This window comes from Microcebus murinus, chromosome 6, assembly GCF_040939455.1.
Source record: "Microcebus murinus isolate Inina chromosome 6, M.murinus_Inina_mat1.0, whole genome shotgun sequence".
Classification (NCBI taxonomy): domain Eukaryota; kingdom Metazoa; phylum Chordata; class Mammalia; order Primates; family Cheirogaleidae; genus Microcebus; species Microcebus murinus.
This window is the reverse complement of record NC_134109.1, coordinates 59,121,285-59,142,001: the sequence shown is the minus strand read 5'-3', so window position 1 is coordinate 59,142,001 and position 20,717 is coordinate 59,121,285. Positions and strand designations below refer to the sequence as shown.

Genomic DNA, 20,717 nt, shown 5'->3' with positions numbered 1-20,717 from the left:
GGCATTTAACAGTGATACCACTTAAAAAACAAAATATTAGAAAAATATATGGAAGCTAAACATAAATTAAAGTTTAGCACAGTGATTTTTCTAGTTATTGGATATACCATGGCATCACCTGCACAGCTAAGATATGAGACATTGCTTTGGGAAGAAAAAGTTAATGCTAAAATTATTTCAGTTGGAATTTGAGATGCTAAAAGACCATTTGAGTGTTTTATTTTCATAACATAAATAGTCTGTACACATCCTGTGTATCAACAGATTTGCAACTTTTGCTATAACTTTACAAATGCTTAAATTTAAAATTTTATGTTTGTAAAAAAATTATATATATTTATTGAGCCATAAAGTTGCAATTAGGCACAATAAATAAAATAATGAGAATATTTGTCCAATTATCTTTTGGCTAGTTAATCATGAAATTAAAGGTAAAACTACTTAGACATAATTATCTAGGAAGGTAAAGGGTGTACAATAAAACTCTACCCCATCAAAACATGGCAGTTTGGAGTGTGGGGATAAAAACAAATTGAATAAATAACCCAAATCTAAAATATTAAGCTACAAATTATTTAAATCCAGTGTTTTCTCAAATGTACAAGAAGAAACATGCATGTTATGGCAGACATGAAGGCCTGAAAGGGTTAACCCTATGATCTGTGCTAAGGTGGCTACTGCTGATCACTGTTGTTGGGCTGCTTGTCTCCTTAGGATTTATTGGCTGAGCCAGAGGAACGACGCAGCTTCATGGACATGCGGCTTTTGCTAGTTCGAGGAGACATTGGAGAGGCCAGGTCAGCCCCATCTACCTGCGTTGCTGTGGGAGTTTCACTGGGTAGAATCTCTGGGTAGGAGCCTGTAGGAAACAGCAAGAGAATTACTACAGTCATCCAGCCTCTCACCCCTAAGAAATAACCTTTCTGCTACTAATCTGTAGCAAGGATCCCATCTCTCTTAATGAGATCGTTTGAGGGGAAAAAGCAAAGCCCCAAACTTGCTTGTTACAACAGCCTACTAAATGTATTTAAAACTCAGGGATCTGGTGGCTCATGTCATCATACTAGCAAAAAAGTGCCAATCATCATCCCCAGACCCAGAACCCTGGAAGAAGCAGTGGGAAGGAAAATCTCTGGGAAAGAACAGGGATGCAAAGCACCAATAGCATGCAGGGAAGGGCTCTAGAAGCAGGTGAGAAGTACCAATTCCTATCTCTAGGACTCACGGTATAACCATGAAAAGGGCCTTCATTACTTAAACTTGAAAAATAGCACGAGTTTTAGAACCAAAAATTCCAAAAAGGAACTCAGCACTATGAGATGAGACCATTATACATGCTAGGTATTTAAATATGGTTTTAAAAAAGAGTAAGATAAATTCCTAGGACATGGGGAAGGACAAGAATTCTTATCTGAAAGTCAGTCAAAAAAGGCAGACTGACTCCGCAAACTGTCTTAATTTACGAGAGATAAACAATGCTTTTGTTTTCATTAACTTACACCTTTGCAGTTACACTATTCAGTCATAGAAAGTAGGTAACCAGTAGAATTAGTAGATATAAAATTTTAAAAGCAAAAGAAAACCAAATGGGAAAATTCTGTGTGTCATTTACAAAGTAGTTTTTTACCTCTGTACTTTATGAATTATGATTCTCTAATGTACACCGATACTTCAGAACCTTGCATATTATGGGCTCTTGAATATTTTCTGAACAAATAAGACATTACATTAAAAATAAAAGCCCTTCATAAAAAAACAAAAAAATTGGCAAACAACAGAATAACAAAATTTCTGTATATTCTAAGGTGCTTTAATCCAGATTTTCTGGGTCTTAAGTACATGAAAATTTTCTTTGTGTATCACAAACAAACAAAAACAGTACATAGGTTTCAGGCTTAAATTTATAAATCTCCTTATTTATGGAGCCTTCTGACACTTCAAATAAGTATGCTAGCACTTCCATGTAAGAAAAGATTTTCGCTCAAATTGAAGTTATGAATATTTCTAAGGAGAAAGAAGTTCTCCTTAGAGAACTTAGAACTTACGAATATTTCTAAGGAGAAAGAAGTTCAATAGGGGGTACAGATCCTATTCAAATGTCTTAATTAAGAATGTGTCTGTAGATATTTCAAGTGTTTTTAATATTATACTTAAGAACAAATATACATTGCCAAGGGAAATACTGTCACTCATAATCCAGGTCAACTGTCCTCCTTCTTAAAGTAACTTCTCCATCATTCTTTCTTTTCTAATGGAAAATGAGATTGGCCTTCAAAACTTAAGGGGAAGGAAATATATTACTGTTCACCTTTACTCTTCCTGAAGATCTGAATTGGTTCATAGTGGACAGATACTGGAAAATCTAGAGGCGAATATGAATCCATGGCCCCTTTTAGGGAAGCACTGCAGATGGATGGCAGAATGAAGGTGAAGAGCAATTGCTCATGCTTTTCTGGTAATGCATATTATTCCCGGCCATCATGTGAGGCTTTCCCATGGCTGTTTACCTTGAGATGGCCAATGTTTTCTAGCGGAGGTTTTGGGAGGAAGAGAACTATGACTGCATTTCTTTCTTTGTTGTGAATGAAGAAATGGAGTAGCAAGCAGAAGTGAGAAAACAAAAGAGAAGATAGATAACAGATATGAGAGACACAGTGCAGAATTTTACAGGTGTTAACTGAGGAGCAGAGAAGAAAGTAATCAGGTTTTTATCATGAAATATAATTCAGCATGCAATGAGTTAGGGTGATGATGTTTCACAACAGACAATGCTTTGTAAAGTCAAATGTTATACTTACCAACTAACAAAACAAGTTCAAATAGGAAAAAAGAAAAGAAGAAAAAAATTCTATGAGAGATTGTATAAACATCTACCTTTCAAAGTGTTCACTGTACTGCTACCACATTATCCTAACCACTCAGTCATAAAATCTCTAGTGTTGCTTTGTCCAATATGGTAGCCATAGCCACTTAAAATTAAGTAAAAATGCAGATCCTTGGTATACTAGCCACATTTCATTTAATAGCCACATGTGGTTAGTAGCTACTAAACTGAACAGTGCAGATATAGAACATTTCTATCATTATAGAAAGTTTTATGGGAGAGCACTCAGTATGCCAAACTCAAAAGAATATTTTCCTCAAAAACAATTCCTCCATGTCTGCCTTAATGCCTTCAAAGTGAAATCCCCCTTTAGTCAACTGAGACTCAAATTACGCTTTTTAGTGTGTGTGGTTGTATCATTATCAGTATCTTCTCCCATTTTAGTAAATGACATTTGTGGTAAATACTTAACATACCCAAACTCTGTAAATAATTTACAGTGGACAGACCTCAATTTTAGACATAAGGAATATAGTGATAGCTACATTTCATTTTATATCCTATTCTGCCTAATTAATGATTTAGACTACTTGAGTTATAAAGAATGCTGATTTATTTAATTATTTCTATTATTAATAGATCCTCAAGGATAAAGTTTTAAAAGTACCTGGGGAGCACATGTTTGTGTATACTAACTATATCTGCTACTAACATTCTTATAGTGCTCACACAGACTGTGTATATATCTTGATGGTATAATAAACTGATATATTGCATATTGATTATAATGAACTATTACAAATAACATGATGAATATGACTTCAGGGGGGATCTAAATAGATTATAAAAGGGAACTCAAAGGATTGTTATTATGATTTTGTTTGTACTGTTTGGTGACAGGCATGACCAATTTAAAACTTCAAGTTATTGGGTAAATATAGCCTTTTAAAATATTACAACTTTGAAAGCAATTTCAAATTAATATTTCAATTATTTTAATTGAAAGCAATTTCAATTAATATCGAATAAGAGATAATGTGATGTGTTAGAACATGGGCATGGGTTAGACAGTCCTGGACTAAGTTCCAAGTCTGTCACTTTACTAGCTGTTTGATCTCAGGCAAACTAAACTAACTTAAGACATTTTCTTATTTGTAAAATGGAGAAAATAATTATTTTGCAAAACTGTTGTGGGGATTAATGACTACAGATACAAAGATCCTGGCACATAGCAGGTGGACAATAAGTGTAGCTATATAATAAAGCTATTATACAGAGAAAAGTTAATAGACTTTGAAGATGAGGAAGAAAGGGAAATAAATTATATTTTTGAAGAAAATGACCATCTACAAAATATGATCCTTTAAATGTAGGGAGCACAACATACCATTAAGTTTAGTTTTAGTTTGGGGGAAATAAAAGAATTTATCCTTTCTTATGTTGATATAAAACTTAACTTTATATTAAGGGTTACAGAGTATCCAATAAGCTTACTGTTTTTTTTTGTTTTGTTTTTTGTTTTGTGACAGAGTCTTGCTTTGTTGCCCAGGCTAGAGTGAGTGCTGTGGCGTCAGCCTAGCTCACAGCAACCTCAAACTCCTGGGCTCAAGCAAGCCTCCTGAGTAGCTGGGACTACAGGCATGTGCCACCATGCCTGGCTAATTTTTTTTTGTATATATTTTTAGTTGGCCAATTTCTTTCCATTTATAGTAGAGACGGGGTCTTGCTCTTGCTCAGGCTGGTTTCGAACTCCTGAACTCGAGCAATCCACCCTTCTCGGCCTCCCAGAGTGCTAGGATTACAGGCGTGAGCCACCGCACCCAGCCAACCTTACTGTTTAATATTGTGAAAGGAGTTGATAAGTGATTAAGATTAGCATGGGTATAGTACTGTCATAAGGAAAATAATAACACAATTTAAAATTGTTCAGAAATACAGGCAAACAAGTGGTTTCATTTTAAGATAGTCAAGTACTATTGCAGACTGAGAACAAATCAGGTTAAGCTTGTCTTATTATACCTCCTTCTTACAAAAGAGAAAACTGGGTGTAGGATAGATAAGAGTTCATATGAATGATAAATGGCAGAACTAGGATTGAATCCAGATTGGTCTGATTCCAAAGCCTGTACTTCTTCCTTGGCAACCTTAAAACTATTAAAAAACAAACAAACAAACAAAAAAAGATTTTTTAATGGGTGGCAAAATTAGAACCCTCAAAATAAAAATCTTTAACAATTCTAATTTGTAAATATGACAAGTTACTGGGCAATATCTCTTTCTTTGTCCCCTCTATCAACAGCAAGAAATGGATGAAAATATTTAGACTAAATGGGTATTGTAATAGTTAAGATCATTCACTGTGAAGTCAGGACCATGTTGGAATACTGGCTTTCCCGAGTACCAGGTGACTCTGGTTAATTAAGCTTTTTGCCTTTTACATTTCATAGAACTACCATGAAGCTTAAATGAAAAAAATGTTTGTATAGTACATAGAATAGTGCCTGGCATTCAATAATTGCTCAGTTATTATTTTGTTATTTTCATTATAAAAATTTCATATCTGGATGAATGTTTTATGTGGAAACTGAAACCTAGTAGTTATTGTCACAAAGTTTAGCGGACGTTATTTAAGATTGATATTATTTGCCTCTTAATCAAAAACATACATGCCAAATTTCCAAGTTTAAAGTACTAATCAGAATATATCTGGCCGTCTATAATTTCAGGCTAATCTAGTGATAAAAAATGAGCAGAAACCTGTTTTTAAAAACATTAAAAAAATTTATAGCTTATGTTATATACTGCAGGAAACTAATTTTCCTATTGGCATGCCCAATAATATTTAGAATATATAAAATAACTATCTTCTAAGGGGCTAAAACATTTTCTTTCAGGTCATTTCAAAGCCTGGTAAGTTTAAAATAACTTTTAAAGGAGGATACTGAGCTAAAAAAGGTTACCTAATGTGATGGTTAAATTTTGATGATCCATCACACTCAAAGATTCAGAGAGAGATCTGTCCATCATAAATCCTATCCCATCTATATATGACAATACACATTTTGTGAAGTAACAGCAAAACTGAAGTTAGAAGATAGATTAGATGCTACTCTTAGGTCTTCATAACCACTCTAGATTATCCCTGATTTTGATGGTACAGAAATTATATTTAAATCTTACTTTTTTATATTATTCCTTTAAATATGAAATATATTTTCTAAAGGTAATTATGAAAAGTGGTATTACTGTATGTGTATACACACACACACACACACACACACACACACGGGGGTTAGGGGGACAAGCAACAATCCTTTGTTAAAGAACTAAAATCTCTAATTTGTAGAAAAACAATCTAAAGGAAGGTATCTGCTAGCTCAATTAGAATAATAGGTATCAGAGGTAATTCTAGAGATACCACACAATAAGCATTCAAAAATATTTCTGGGTGATGATAGTAAAAAAGAAATACTGGTAAAAATTATGAGTGTATTTTTTATGTGGAAACTGAGAAATATGAACCCATTAATATTTACTGTATACTTCCAATAAAATAGAAACTTGTTTCTTGTGGGCTTTCTAGAATTTATAACAAAATGTAAAAAAAGACAATTTAATATTAGTGAAAAATCTGTACATTTTGAATGGCCACTATAATGTGGCCAAGAAAAAGAGTAATTTCGCTTGGAAGATTTTATGGTTAGAGGGAGAGGTGTTTGTAAATATAAAAAAAATTAAAAAAGAAAGTCACTGTAAAACTTTTGATATTTTCCACACACATGCCTGACAAAGATAAAGGGATTTTTTTTCCTGTAATTTTTTAAAAATAAAAGACAAGAAAAATCTAATAATATTTTAATGTAGTTATGGAAGATCAACAAACTGTGACATCACGATATTTCCCTCAATGACCTTAGGGATAAAAATAATTTCCCTTAAGTATCAGTCTACTGCCACAGACAGTACATTTTGATAAAATACAGTTATGAAATTTATGGAACAACTATGATATACCAAAATCTTTCCTATTCATCTAAATAATACTGAAAGTTATATAAAAAAATCCTTTCTTGGATTGAAATGTCATTATAAATTGATATACTACAGTTAACCAAAAAGTGGCTTTTAAATAATCTTGAACCACATTAAGTAATCTTTAAAAAGTAGCATTTTTCTATACTATTCCACTGAATAGAATTGTGTTATAGGGTGGTAAGAATATAATCGTTGTACTGGCTTTTTTTTTTTTTTTTTGATACAGAGTCTTGCTCTATTGCCTGGGCTAGAGTGCAGTAGCGTCATGACAACTCACTGCAACCTAAAACTCATGGGCTCAAGCACTCTTCCTGCCTCAGCCTCCTCAAGTAGCTGGGACTTACAGGCATGTACCACCACACCAGGATAATTTTTCTAGTTTTTGTAGAGACAGTTTTTGCTATGTTGCTCAGACTGTTCTAGAACTCCTGGCCTCAGGCGATTCTACTACCTTGGCCTCCCAAAGTGCTAGAATTATAGGTGTGAGCCACAGCGCCCTGTGTAATGTCATTCTTTAAAACCTAATTTTGAAATTATTACATTAGTATTAGTATTATTTTATATACACAGTATGTGTAAGATATCAAAAGCTGATTTTCAATTGCAATTATGAATCCATTTCCTCAATGTGGTAAACAAATTTTATCATTGTTTAAAAAAATAAAAATGTACCTAAAAAAAAGACACCATTATATCATTTTTGCAAACCAGAAGTCAGGTCTAAACAGCAATTACGTGGCTTATTTTATGTCTTCTCTGTCCCACTTTCACTTTTAACCTTTTTTATTTTTTTGCATAGATGCCATTGAGCAATCACTTTTAACTTTAAAGGGAGCTCTGTATGTATGGGTTTGGTTTATGACAGAAAAATAAAGATTTGAGATAACTGGAAGAAAATTATTCAGATTCCACAATATTTTTGCTACCATAGCAGTACATATTTCATTTTATTGTGTTGAACTGAGAACCACTCTGATAAAAACTTGTTATAACTATTAAAGTCTGCAAAAAACTTATATAGAAATGTATTCAGCAATAGTGGCACAAGTTATTTACAAGTAAAAACATCTTTTTGAAAATTAGAGTCCATGTGTCTAATGGTGTCTAAAGGCAATTAAAAAAAATTAACTGAAAAAAACTTGTAGCACATATGTTCAAATTCACATTTTTATTATTTAGATAATCATAAGGTGCTATTTTTAAAAACTTATAGAACAATTTAGTATGATACAGTAAAAATGAAGCCAAAGAGCCTTCACCTGACTGTTGGAGTATCCTTTACCTAATATCTCAGAAAGTGAGAATACTACTTACTTCCCATATTATATACCTGAATGTATAGGATAAATGCAAAGTGGGAAATAACAAATATGAAGTACTCCAACTGGTAAACAACTATAACATGAAACAGCCTTTATAAATTTAAGGGGAAAAGTTAGTCCAAATGTGGTTCTATTATCAATATTTTTCAGTTGTGAAAAATGTCTTACCTATATGATATACGGAAGTGTCATTCATATCTATTTTAATATAGTCAGATAATTTATCTGTATTATCTATTATTAAACAATGAAATTGCCAGGTATACTTAGTTTTTATTTTGCTGTTCACTAATTTACTTTTAGTACCTTTCTTCTACCATCTTAATGCCAAACTGAGTAATTTTACTTTATATATATATATTTATATATAGACATCTGAAGGACAAACTGAGTAATTTTAGATAGTGTCAATCATTAAAGCAAATTTTAAACTTTTATCTTTTTTAAAAAATTCAAGCTAGTCTAATATGATTTTCTTTTTGCTGGGTCTTTTATATTAATTGAAGGGGGATCAAAGTTTTTCAGTGAAATTATTTTCTAATGGTAATTTAATGATGATAGGAATGGAAGCTTTAACTTCATTAACTAAACCTCAATTGAGAATTACAGTAATATTTTTTCAAATAGGCTAGAAAAGGAGTCCTGTGCCTTTTAAACTTACTTAACATAAAGAAAACTTATTTAACAAAGAGAATTTGAAGGTTTATAATGATGACCTTCAAATATATTATGTTTTCTTTTCCTGCTTCCCTTGAACACCATTACAATAGTCATCTTTGTATTTCTGGTGCCTAGTACAGTGCAAGGCACATAGAGAATAACCATTTGATGAGTTAAGATAGCCAATAACAATGCAACACATTACAAAATACGAAGACACACTACTTCAGTTCAATAGTACTACTTTTTCATGCTGAGAAACAAACAAACAAAAAAAGGTCAATATAACAAGGTGTAACTAATTTCAACCAAAGGGTTCTATTATTAGTTATTTTTATCCCCAAACCATGTTAGTGTTTCATGCAGACCTGGGTTAGTCAATATAATTCTGGAAAAAAATTTAGTGACAATTTCTGAAATGTTTAGTATGAACCAGGACAGTGTTAAATTCGCTTACTGTTTGAGTTACAAGCTTAGAGCTTGCTAATTTTGATAAAAGGAAATGGGAGAAGAACAGAGGGTGTTTTGGTTGACACTTTGTCTTACCTTCAGATAAACAGAACTGATATTTAATGATCTAAAGAGGGAAAATAAAATAAATGAAACAATCATAAGGAGTGCAAGATATTACAGAAATAGGAAGGCCATGAGTCATTTATTTTCTGATTTCTTCAAAATTAGTTAATTGTAAAAATGCAGTACCCTCTTACAATCGTTAATTATTGTAACATAATTTACTATGGTAAGCACTTCTCAATCTAGACCAGGTATTTGAGCTTTATTTATAAAATTAGAGATGATGAGGCAATATTCTTGGAAATACAATCTGATCCTCTAAAGTTGAGAGTACATGCTCGATTTGTGTTTCTTTTGCAGATACTTTAGTAACGATCTCATGAGATACAAGAGTCACTGACTCAGATAAAATGTTGTGCATGTACTTTTATGAAAACTGTTGGTTTTTTTAGGAATTGTATTTAGGTAAAAGAATAAGTTAAATTTGTAGGCCAAATTCAAATATTAAATAGTGATAAAAATATTCATATTTCAATGACTAGAACTGTATTCAAGCAAGTTTTTTAGAACAAAAGGGTATTGCATTTCAAGTTCCAGTAACAAGTAACTAAAACTTGTTTTTAATCTTACCGGCGTCAGATGGTAAATGATGGTAGGGAGCCGGAGAAAAAACCTGTGCTGCAAAATCTTCAAAGGTTGTTGGCTCTAAATGGTGCTGGACAATTGTTTGCAGGTACCGTGCTCTCTCCTCATAGCTGATTTCCTTCAGTTAAGGATAAATTTAAATCCAGCTTATACTGGAAAAGAACAGATCTTATCAAAAAAAGGACTACTATGATCACTAAGCTACTACTTCTTAATATAATTATTCACTAATTATTTTTGCATATCATTAACAGTATGGCTTTTTAAATTATAAAAGTATAGTTTTTAACCTAAGTTTACTTTTCACAAACCCACTATACATGATAACTTAACCAGGAGATATTTATTAAAAAATAATTACAATACCAAACTGTTGAAATAAAGGAAATTTAACAGTCAAGAAAGGATTCACTGCTATTAGGTCAGCCTAGGCTCATCTTATCTTGTTAATCAGCTTCCATCTGCTGATTTACTCTCAAAAGCCACATAATAAATATTATAATGCTGCATAAAATACTATATCCAAAATTATATATTTTTCATTTGTAAAGATTTATTGTAAAAAAATTCCTATATATCTTCTTCTTTTTCTAGAATCCCTGCATTTTCTCAGCAATTGTTCTCATCTTGAATGGAAGACTACTGTTGCTGTAATCCTTGAATAACTCCATGCGGTTAAGATAAATACATAGCTGAATCTGTATGTCAGGAAAAAATACCTAGTCAATTATAACACTGAAACATGCAGGAATATTTGCAAAGAGTCCACAGGACTCCTAAATACTGTCTAACAAAGCATCTACAGGGCACTGACACTGACAGAAAAATACTGTACTTTCCTTTCACCACATTTTCTCCTCTGATATTATTGACAAGCAACCAGTACCTTGAAGTGTTGTTGCTTTTGAACAACCCACTCCAGGCTTCCTGTTTCAGCAGGCCTGATTGTGCTGTTAGCACAGAGAGGGCGAGAAAGAGAGAGAATATTTCTGTTGTTCACGAAAGCAACTATGGAAATGGCTGTCAAAATGTAGAGCAGCAGGCAGCAACATACAATTATCAGGAAAAACTCACATGCTGACTTCATGTCGTATAGTTCCTGAACTGAGAAATCAGTTAACCTTTCTTCAACTTTTAAAAGTTTTCCTGCTGTACGTAGTGTGCTTAGTTGACAGGCTTTACATGAGACATTTAAATAAGGATAATAAAAATTTGCCTATTAGTTCTTTTTTCACTGAATTTTTCTAAAACCCTTTTTAATATTTTCTCAAAATTCCTTATTTTTTAAAAATTGCAATTCAATTATTATGGTTCTACAATTCTAGAAATTGTAGACCAAGTCTACAACAAAGACCCCAAACAAAAAATAATATGAAGCAAAGATAATTTAAAATGATGATTCAATGGGAGATACTATGGCCAATTATATTTATAAAAGTTTATTACAGAGAGAAAAAAAGCATAAGAGTTAAAGGTAAGACAATATTCATTATGCACCTCACTTTGTGACACCTTTTGCCCTCTAAATGTCTTGTGTACTCTCTGCGTATATTACAATCTATTTTATGTAACAAATATTGAAATAAGCCTGAATTCTAATTCCTGGCAATTCATTATTTTCAGTTCTTTACAATGGGGTTGAACTTCAAAAGAATTTTACTTCTGAAATGGATAGCACCAGGACAAGATGCTATATTAAAATGATCAGCGGTAAGAATTTTATGGGAGGATAATATAGACATTTTGGAGTCAACACAGAAAAGTGATATGGCGCACTTTTATAGAGGGTATATGGTTATAAATGGAAGAGGATGAAACTGATGGTTCAATCTAAATAATACCACATATCTCACAACTTGTTGGAAAGTACTTTTTTTCATTGGGGGAGATTCACAGCTGCCGAATTTTCTGCAGTTAATAGAGTCCTTTGATTCACAGCAGTGCCCCTTGTACAAAAAATACTGGCCTTTGTGTATTACCAGAAACTAATTTTCTATTTGGCTGAAAAGGGAAAAATGGGGTTATTGCTTCTCCCTCCTACAGAGCTTTTCATTATGCCTGATGCACTCAACTTCTAAGCTCTTCTGAGAAAAAAAATAACTGAAGAGGCAAGAGGTAGAAAAATGAGCTTGTTAGCACATTAGAAGTGAAGTATCTTGGTGGGCCCTAGAAATTCCCAGTGGTGTGTTAACTTATCACTCTATGCATGCTGGCACTGATAGTCTCCCAATTGATCACTCTCTTTTCGCACCAAAGGTGCTGCCAGGAAGCAAAGGCTGAAGGCCCACAGGAGAACAGTCTGCTATCAAAACAAGCTGTTTTTAAAAGTCTGCTTGAATGGGTAAAACGCTTCATGAAAAGTAGGGTGGAGACACCTACCTGCTTTTAAAATGCTCTACTTTCAGAGGGCCTATAAATGAAATATTTTACTTTATCTTATTATATTTAGAGCTTATACAAAAATCAGGCAGAAAGAAAGCAAATGTTAATGTGTCTAAAGTAAGGAAGATATTTTTAATGTAGTGAATTCATTGAAGAAAATGATTTTCTAGATAAAACACATTTTTGGAGGGTAATTCTATTTTGCTATACAAAAGGTAGTTTTTAAAACTCTGAAGAAACCCTAATATCTAGCTGTATAAAACTAAAATCATCCAGATATGACATTCATTTTGTATAAAAACACATGATGTATTTAATAAAATTACAATAAATCTTCATTTGGTAAAGAATTATAGTCTAAGGTAACTTACCTTCTTACAACTAAATGTTCTTTATAATTTCCAAGTGTGACATAGCCAAACAAAATAACAATATGAAAACAAACCAACTCAACCTATAAGACTTATATCTTTTCCCTTTTTTTACTTTGGAAAACATGTATTAAGGGGATATACAATAATAAACTCTAATTACCTAAACCATAGTTCTTAGTCCACAACAAGGTGCTTTTTGTGATCTAGATGATAAAGTTCCAAAACTGTTAGCATCTGCAATTGTAGCCATAATCCAGGAGTTAATTCCTGTATCTCCTTATAAGAGGATAGACACTTATTCCTTAAAAGGCAGTTCTCTCGAGAAGAGTTATTAGTACCTATACACTGAGTGGCATACACAAACTTGATGGCTAGCAGCAATAGGACAACTTAAGCTATATTCCCACTGTGTGTGTTGCCACTGAAATTAAAAAAACTGAAATGGGTAGGATGATAAACAGGTAAAAGTAAACTAATAAAAAAATTTAGAACAAAAATTTAAAGTACACATCTAAGTTGAATTAAGGTTTTTGTTGTAATTTTAAAATAACTCAAGCCAAAATTAGCTAATAAAAACCATTTGATGAAGGAGACTTTGAGCTGGTAAGAATCTTTAATACAGAACTAGCCAATCAAAAGAAATAACACACAGGTGCTGCAATCACAGCAATATAATTATCCACTAATCCTCCTCCGTTCTACTTTCTGCAAAAGCAGAAAAGAGAAGGAATATTGCTATTCTAAAAATAAAACATTTTCTATAACAGAAATCATTTAGGTCTAATCTGTACTTCATTAAGTTAACATTACCATTACTGTATTTTGATGATGATGATGTTGTTTTAGAGACAAGGTTACTCTATTGCCCAGGCTGGAGTGCAGTGGCACAAACATAGCTCACTGCAGCCTTGACCTCCTGGGCTCCAGGAATCTCCTGCCTCAGCGTCTTGAGTAGCAAGGACTACAGGTGTGTGCCACCATGCCTGGCTAATTTTTAAAATTTTTTTGTAGAGTTGGGGCCTTGCAATGTTGCCTAGGCTGGTCTCAAACTCTTGGCCCTCTAGCAGTCTTCCTCACTGGCCTACCAATGTGCTGTGATTACATATGCAAGACCTACACCCAGCCAACATTATTATACATTTTAAGTAGCTACTCTTGATTTTAAACTTCAACATCAGCTGTTAAGAAAGTGGGGTTCGATTTCAACCTGGTCCTGAAAAGATACGCATGATTTCTCTGTCAAACAGTTTATCTCTATGTTAAATAGTGAAACCATCACTTCCTATTTACCTCATAGAGGTGTTGAAGATAAAGGATATAAATACAGGATAACCCAAAAAATGCCCATAGATCTGTGCTGAAAATAGTTTGACCTTTGGCTAACGTCTTTGTAAAAAGCAGGTGCTTATCTCTAGGAGGACAATTTTTTTCGTCAGTTTAAGAAATATACCTGTATTCATGTGCAAGAACTTTTTGATAAGACCGCTAATATTCTTGTTTGTGGTATGTGCAGAGGGGCTTTTGACTTATTCTGATAAGATGAAACTCTGATTTCTTATGGGGAAAAGATGTAATATAAAGAAAATCTTAACCTTACTATAGAAGGTTAAGTAGTATCAAGGATTTTAACTTTAACAAATAGGGAGAATGGCTAAAAGGTAGATTTGGTATTAAAGAAGCAACAACCTTTCATTCTCCACAATAATTTTATTACTCTGGTATTTCTGAACTGCTTTTACTGTTAGAAAAGGAAAATCTTTCAGTTTTGTGATTCCATGGCACACCTGGTAAATTATATAAAAATTTAGCTCGAATGTAATTTTGACCAATCTTAAATGGAAATTTATGTTGTATGTGAGAATGAATATAATTTTTACAAAAAGGAATTATGAAAATTATAAGCAGATACCAAAGATTTGTATTATTGCTTAATTTTTTTTTCCTTTTAAATTCAGGTTTAATGTTTTATTTCCTAAAAAGAAAAAGCTCTTGGCTCCTTTTAAAGTAAAGGCAAGTATGAAGTGTTTATATCTGTGTTCAATAGTATAGTTTCTGGGATTGAAGGCTTATACTTAAATTCTTAATTTAGTAAGCACTTGCCTACACTCATATATTTCTATGGCTTCTACACAGTTTTAGCACTTAGGAATTTCATCTCCCTTCTCTATATAGAAGATTCTAAGAATGTAGGAAGGGAGAGTTCCAATAGTAAAAATTACTTATAAATTTTGCCTACTGACTTAAAACATTTTTTTGGAGAGCACTATTTCAGTTGAGCAGATTAGAGCCAACTATTCAATATTCACGAAGTTTAAGGCTGGTAGCTTGAAATTGGCTATGGTGACAGTTTCCACATCATGAACCTCAGTGACTGCCACAAATCAACCTCCCCACCCTCATTCCCAACCCCATCCTTCTTCCTTGGGCTTGTTCTAATACACTATGCTTTTTTAAAGAAATAGTTTCTGTCCTTGATTCTGGGGGCAGATTTTGGTGGTCCTTCAATGTCATGACTTCACTTTAGAGACCAGTAATCAAGCAATTCTATTTATATTATTTAAATTTTAATTGTCCATTTTGTGGTTACAGACCAGTGGGGAGAGTAATGTCATGGGGACAGAGACCATGACTTTATTTTTATATCTTCAGCACCTAACACAGGGTCCAGTAGTACTTAATGACTGTTTATAAATTATAGAAAATGAATAAGGTTGTTTTGATAGTGGATTAGGAGATGTCTGTTATGCTGACAGCCCCTTTTCTCTAATCCCAATTTGGTTCCCTAGAAGCAAACCTCTTTATGGCAAATATAGTTGGAACTTTCCTAGGAATAGATTTAGAGTTTGAATCTTACTTGTGAGAAAGAGTTTGGTTCCACAATGCCCCTTGATCTTGCTGACCTCTTTGGAACAAAAAAAAAAGTGAAAAAAGCACAATGTATAAATAAATATGTAAGGTATAACATTAAGAGAAAAGAAACTGATAATTCTTTAAATACTTATAATAATTGCCTAAAGAAAAAATGCTAGAAATGTTGAAAATAATTAAAACTCCTAATTTAGCAGTGAAATAATGAAATAATAATTTTGCCTAATTGTGACAATTTTAAAGAATTTAAAAATTTTTAACAAATTCTACAATGGTAAAAGGCAATGAATTTAGTTAAACTAATTCTATTTGCTTAAGTGGTCATCTGTAGAGAGGGTGGAAAAAAGGAAACAATCCTTGAGAAAATCTCTATAGATAAAATCAAATGAAGGGTAATTTCAAACCATAAGCAGATTTCTAAAACTGCAGTGTACACCACAAGAATAGAGGTGATAATACTCTTGAAAAATTTTAAGTATTTAGGTTTTTAAAAAAGCCATTTGGGGAGGGATTCTCGTAACATTTATTGAGAATATTTAGGACAGCTTGAACTATAGGAAGGATACATCCACCAATATTACTTTCAGGAAACTTAGCAAAATCAGCAAAATGTTTATTCAGCAATAAGCCTCAATGGAGAGTACAGAGATTTGCTCAGATAAACAAAGCTGCTGATGGGTAGAGTTGGGACGTGAATCTCAGTCTTTTAATTAACAGTTCAATTCTCTTTCTACCTCTAATCTCAATGATCTGGGTGTTGTGGTATGAAAAAACAAAGGTATGTTAGTTACCTCAAAGACAGCCAAAACAATGAATATTAACTTAAATTTTAAGACTGGTAATTTCTGAAAGATGTCTATTTATATACTAGTATAGTAAAATACAATTTTACTATAATTTACTGTAATTATTATGCTATAGTAAAATCCTTAAATGTAGTAAAATAAAAATGAGAAAAACCATACTTGGCATGTTAGTTTTAAAAGGCCTTGAAATATCTTAAACATTCTGAGGCGATATCACACAGGGCCTTGAAAATATAATGAAAAATAAGAATTTTATTGAGATATGGGTAGATACATTTTACAAGTACATCTCAAGAATCTCATGGTGATTAGCAGTAGTAAAGTAGTATATTTTCTTGAAATACACAGGGTAATAAAGTATCTCATAGACTAATAGGCATTGTTCATTTATAAGATGAAAGTACTGCTTAGTATATAGAGCAAGATCTGGTAAATTTAAGATCTGGCAGAGGGAGGGATATTTCATTTTTTTTCCTACTGTAGCTAATTCCTTCAAGAAACATGGAGTTTAATTCATATTCAGTAAAAATAAAATTCCCCTAAACAAATAGCATGAATCTTGGTATTAATATTGTTTACTTATACCATGTTAACAAATTCTTCTCAAAGTCTTCAGGTTATGACAAATTGTCTATTTTTATGATGCCTTATATTAATGAAATTCTTTAGTAGTTGATACTATCTACACTATGAAGGAAAAGCTGTGATTTGTCAGAGCAGACAAAGCTGGGCTTTAATCCATCCTTTTAACCATATTGCCAAGTCTATATTGTTTTCACTGCGTCTCAATTAGGAGACAGGCAGGACACCTGGTACTTCTTTATCTAACTCCCATGGGCTGCCAGATGACTCAAAATCCATAACAGGTGCTAAGGCAGTGTGAGGATAGCCCTATTATTGAAAGCTGGGGTTGAATAAAATTTGGACTACATATAATTGCTCATAATCAGTCAATTACTAAATGAAAACATTAAGTAAAAAGTTGATAAGCCCAATTCTACCAAAGTTCATGTAAATACATTTAAAAAGATTAACCTTAAATAGGCTTAAAATTTTAAACCTACCTAAAGGCTCTGAAAATCTTTCCTGATTTAAAAATCTAAGAATCATTGGTGGGTTCCAAAAAGCACTGACATGATTATCCAGTATGTGTGTGTGTGTGTATATATATATATATATTTCACTTTTATGAAAGTTGTATGAAGCAAAACATCTAAAAGAAAAACTAAGTTATATGGATTTCAAATTTAGTGAAATTAAAATTTTGTACCTTCATTCTTGGTATCTACTTGAAAATATCATTAAATTAGTAATAGACTTTCATAGAGTACTGCTTCAAAATTGTTAGTATTATAGTAAGAGTTTAAAAAACATTGGGGGATAATAGAAATAATAATTTTTTGTTCCTTTTGAGAACAAAAATTGCAGTGCATTAAAGTTGAGGAAATAAATGTATGTGTTTGAACTAAATACTAAAGTTGAACCCTGTCAGAAGATTGCAAAAAGGAAAAAAATAACCAAATAAGTAAAATTTTACAGTTGTCAATTACTTAAGTGTTATCTCTACCTAAATGTGCACTAATTTAATTAAGATTTTGTTTAAGTGCTATAATTATTTGGAATACAAAAAGAAGTGATTTTATTATCATAGTAAGTAGTAACAAAGTACAGCAAACCGTCATTTAAGACAGTGTCATAGAATCTATGATAAACAGTATATTGGCTTAAACTAATGCACTATATGCCCCCAGGGAATGATAGGCTTAGACACTGGACTTTAACATCAAAATCTATCCATTAATCTTGACTTAAATATAATCTATTCTGCAGTAAAAGGAAGAATGGGCATTCAATGAATTACTGTTTTTGAAATACTACACTGGTGCTCAATTACTAAAATCACTTAAGGGAACATAAGGAGATGGAACACTAGTAAATTTTACAGATTTACTAATTTTGCAAAACATGCATTTGATTTTCCCCAAATTTTGCAAGAGCATCCCATTTAAAAATTACAGATTTAAAAAAGTTTTCTTAAAATCTCTCTCTGTGATCCTATTTAAGAACGTGTTGCATAAGTTACAATATTTTTTTTTATAAGTTACAATATTGCAACATAATTTAGTCAACTTGATTTCAGCTGAAAAAAAGAGAATCATCTATGGAAATATACTGTGGGGTCAGGATCCCTGGAGGCTGCATACAAGCTCTAATTTTTTGTAAGGTTGTAGATCACTGTTTCTTTGCAACAGAACTATCAACTGCTTGTTGGTAAGATTGACCAGAAAAAATTGGAAGAGGAGAGTTTATGCAAATATACATGTTTCATAAAAAGGGAAACAACCCTAACATTTAAAAAAATATCCAAACTAGACAGAATTCAATGAGGTAACCCTGCATGACTGAAATAGTTATCAACTACTCATTTAAATGGTAAGTCTGGAATTTAACCTTAAGATGTGCTGACTAATTTATCTTTAGTGGATTATTTTAGCACTTGCAACTGTTACACAGAAAGTTAATTTACATTTTTATATTCATATGGCTTATATGTATTCAGATACTATTTGGGAATCCTAAAAAGCAAACTGCAAATTTGCAAAAGCAAAAAGCAAAGGCCAAATCTATGACCTTGTCTGATATGTGAATTGTGGTGGTTTTAATCTACTTCCCATCACTTAAAATTTTTCTGAAGATAAAATATTTTTATCTAAACAAAAAAATAAGGCAAAACTGACTTCTGCTAAATTCTAGTGGGCTAAATGGCATGTTAACAAGGAATTACTACAGGTGGTTGCTTAAATATATTCATTTACTTCTTTTTGATAGTAGTTATGTGCTAAATAGAAGTCAACACTCCTATCAAGAGAGTAAGTAAATGCAGAAACATCAGATTCTACAACAGCTATTTTTGCTGCTTCTCTTTTCTGAACAGCAATTAGTAAAGCAACCCCTTCCCCTCCTCCCTAGTGCTGTCAAGCTGTTCAGAGCAGTTTGCAACTCGACAATGGTACCATTGTGAATGCTCTCTGGGCTTCCTTCCCACAGAGAGTTAAATGGGCAGTTCCTGCTGCCCATGATTGGTGTCCAGTGAAATAATACTCAAGAGCCAGGTTTTATCAGCTTCACGCCAAAGAAGTGAAGCCAGGGAACCCAAGCCTTCATATCATACTGGACCATATGCCAACCCTGATGGCCCCAAAGGTTTATCACTAAGAATCAGGATCCATCATGTCCCTTGTGAAATTTCACTTCACATACCTTATGTGAAATGCAAAGCTTCACTAAAAACTGAACCTTCTTTACAATTGGCATGAACAGATGGACGGTAACAGTGGTTTGGCAAGCAAAAGTTAAGATTTAAATAGGCTGTATTCTAGTGTTTAGGAGGAAAAGCAGTTAGAAGAAAATGGAGATTTGTGACCCATAGTTTAATTTTAATTCCATTATTGAGTTATTAAAAATACCAAAAGGCCTAATAAAAAGAATGGATTAAAAGAACTTCAATTCTTATGTCAAATAAGTTTAAAGACTAATTTCAGCTTTATATCCTTTTTTCTTTGCTCTCTGAAATCCCCAAATAGCATCTAAATCTATAGTTGTTTTCACATTTAAACAAAGACTAGAATAAAACTTGCATATTATGTGTGGTAGGTGTGGTGAACAATAATGTGAGAATACCAGTATATACTTACCACTAACACAGGATTTTAAACACAGGAAAAAAAAATCCCTATTCTAGCACAGGTGAGAAGTTAATAAAGATGGAAGCAGACAAACTTCAAGTATGGTCGTTTTTAGGAAACACTCTAGTTTGCCTATGCCCTGATGTAGTTCTTGGTCTTCCTTCTGGTGTACTGTGATATGACCCAACTGTCTAGGTTACCATACTGTTACACAGATAAGATTGTGATAGTGCTTTCTTTTCTTTTGCTATATTTTTGCCATGAAGCCAATGTAATGTAAGAATAGGAAAAAAGTACTTAATTTATCAGTAACATGTAAAAGCATAATAGCATGTAAAAGCACAATAATTCCATATAGTATTTTTTAAAGAAAAAGTGTAGTCTATCATTAGTTTATCATACGAAATATAAAAATCTTTTGTATTCTCTCTTATAAACAATAAATATGTATAAATAGTATCAAATGTTTAGAGACCTTCCTAGACTCATTAAGAAAAAATAACATTGGCTATTACTGCAATTAGCCAGGCAATTATTGCTCAACTAATTATTAAATAATAAACTTATTTTCAAAAGGCTTCACTAGAAAATGAAAACAA

The 20,717-nt window shown here is 32.5% G+C and overlaps 1 protein-coding gene across 8 annotated transcripts in view; it reads right to left on the bottom strand.

Annotated features, from left to right (window-relative positions):
* Positions 1-202: 202 nt before the first annotated feature.
* The window catches only part of RALGAPA1 (Ral GTPase activating protein catalytic subunit alpha 1), a 225,162-nt gene continuing 204,647 nt past the window's right edge, over positions 203-20,717 (bottom strand). For 4 of the 8 annotated variants that reach the window (XM_012736523.3, XM_020285777.2, XM_020285776.2 and 1 more), the window contains 3 exons: positions 9,988-10,112; positions 9,388-9,418; positions 203-859 (listed from right to left, as the gene is read on the bottom strand). In XM_012736523.3, coding sequence (XP_012591977.1) covers positions 9,411-9,418; positions 9,988-10,112 — 133 coding nt within the window. In that variant the 3' untranslated portion in view covers positions 203-859; positions 9,388-9,410. Of the gene's footprint in view, positions 860-9,387; positions 9,419-9,987; positions 15,661-20,717 lie in introns of those variants that run through there. The other 4 variants (XM_012736520.3, XM_076004090.1, XM_012736533.3 and 1 more) reach the window with 2 other exon arrangements.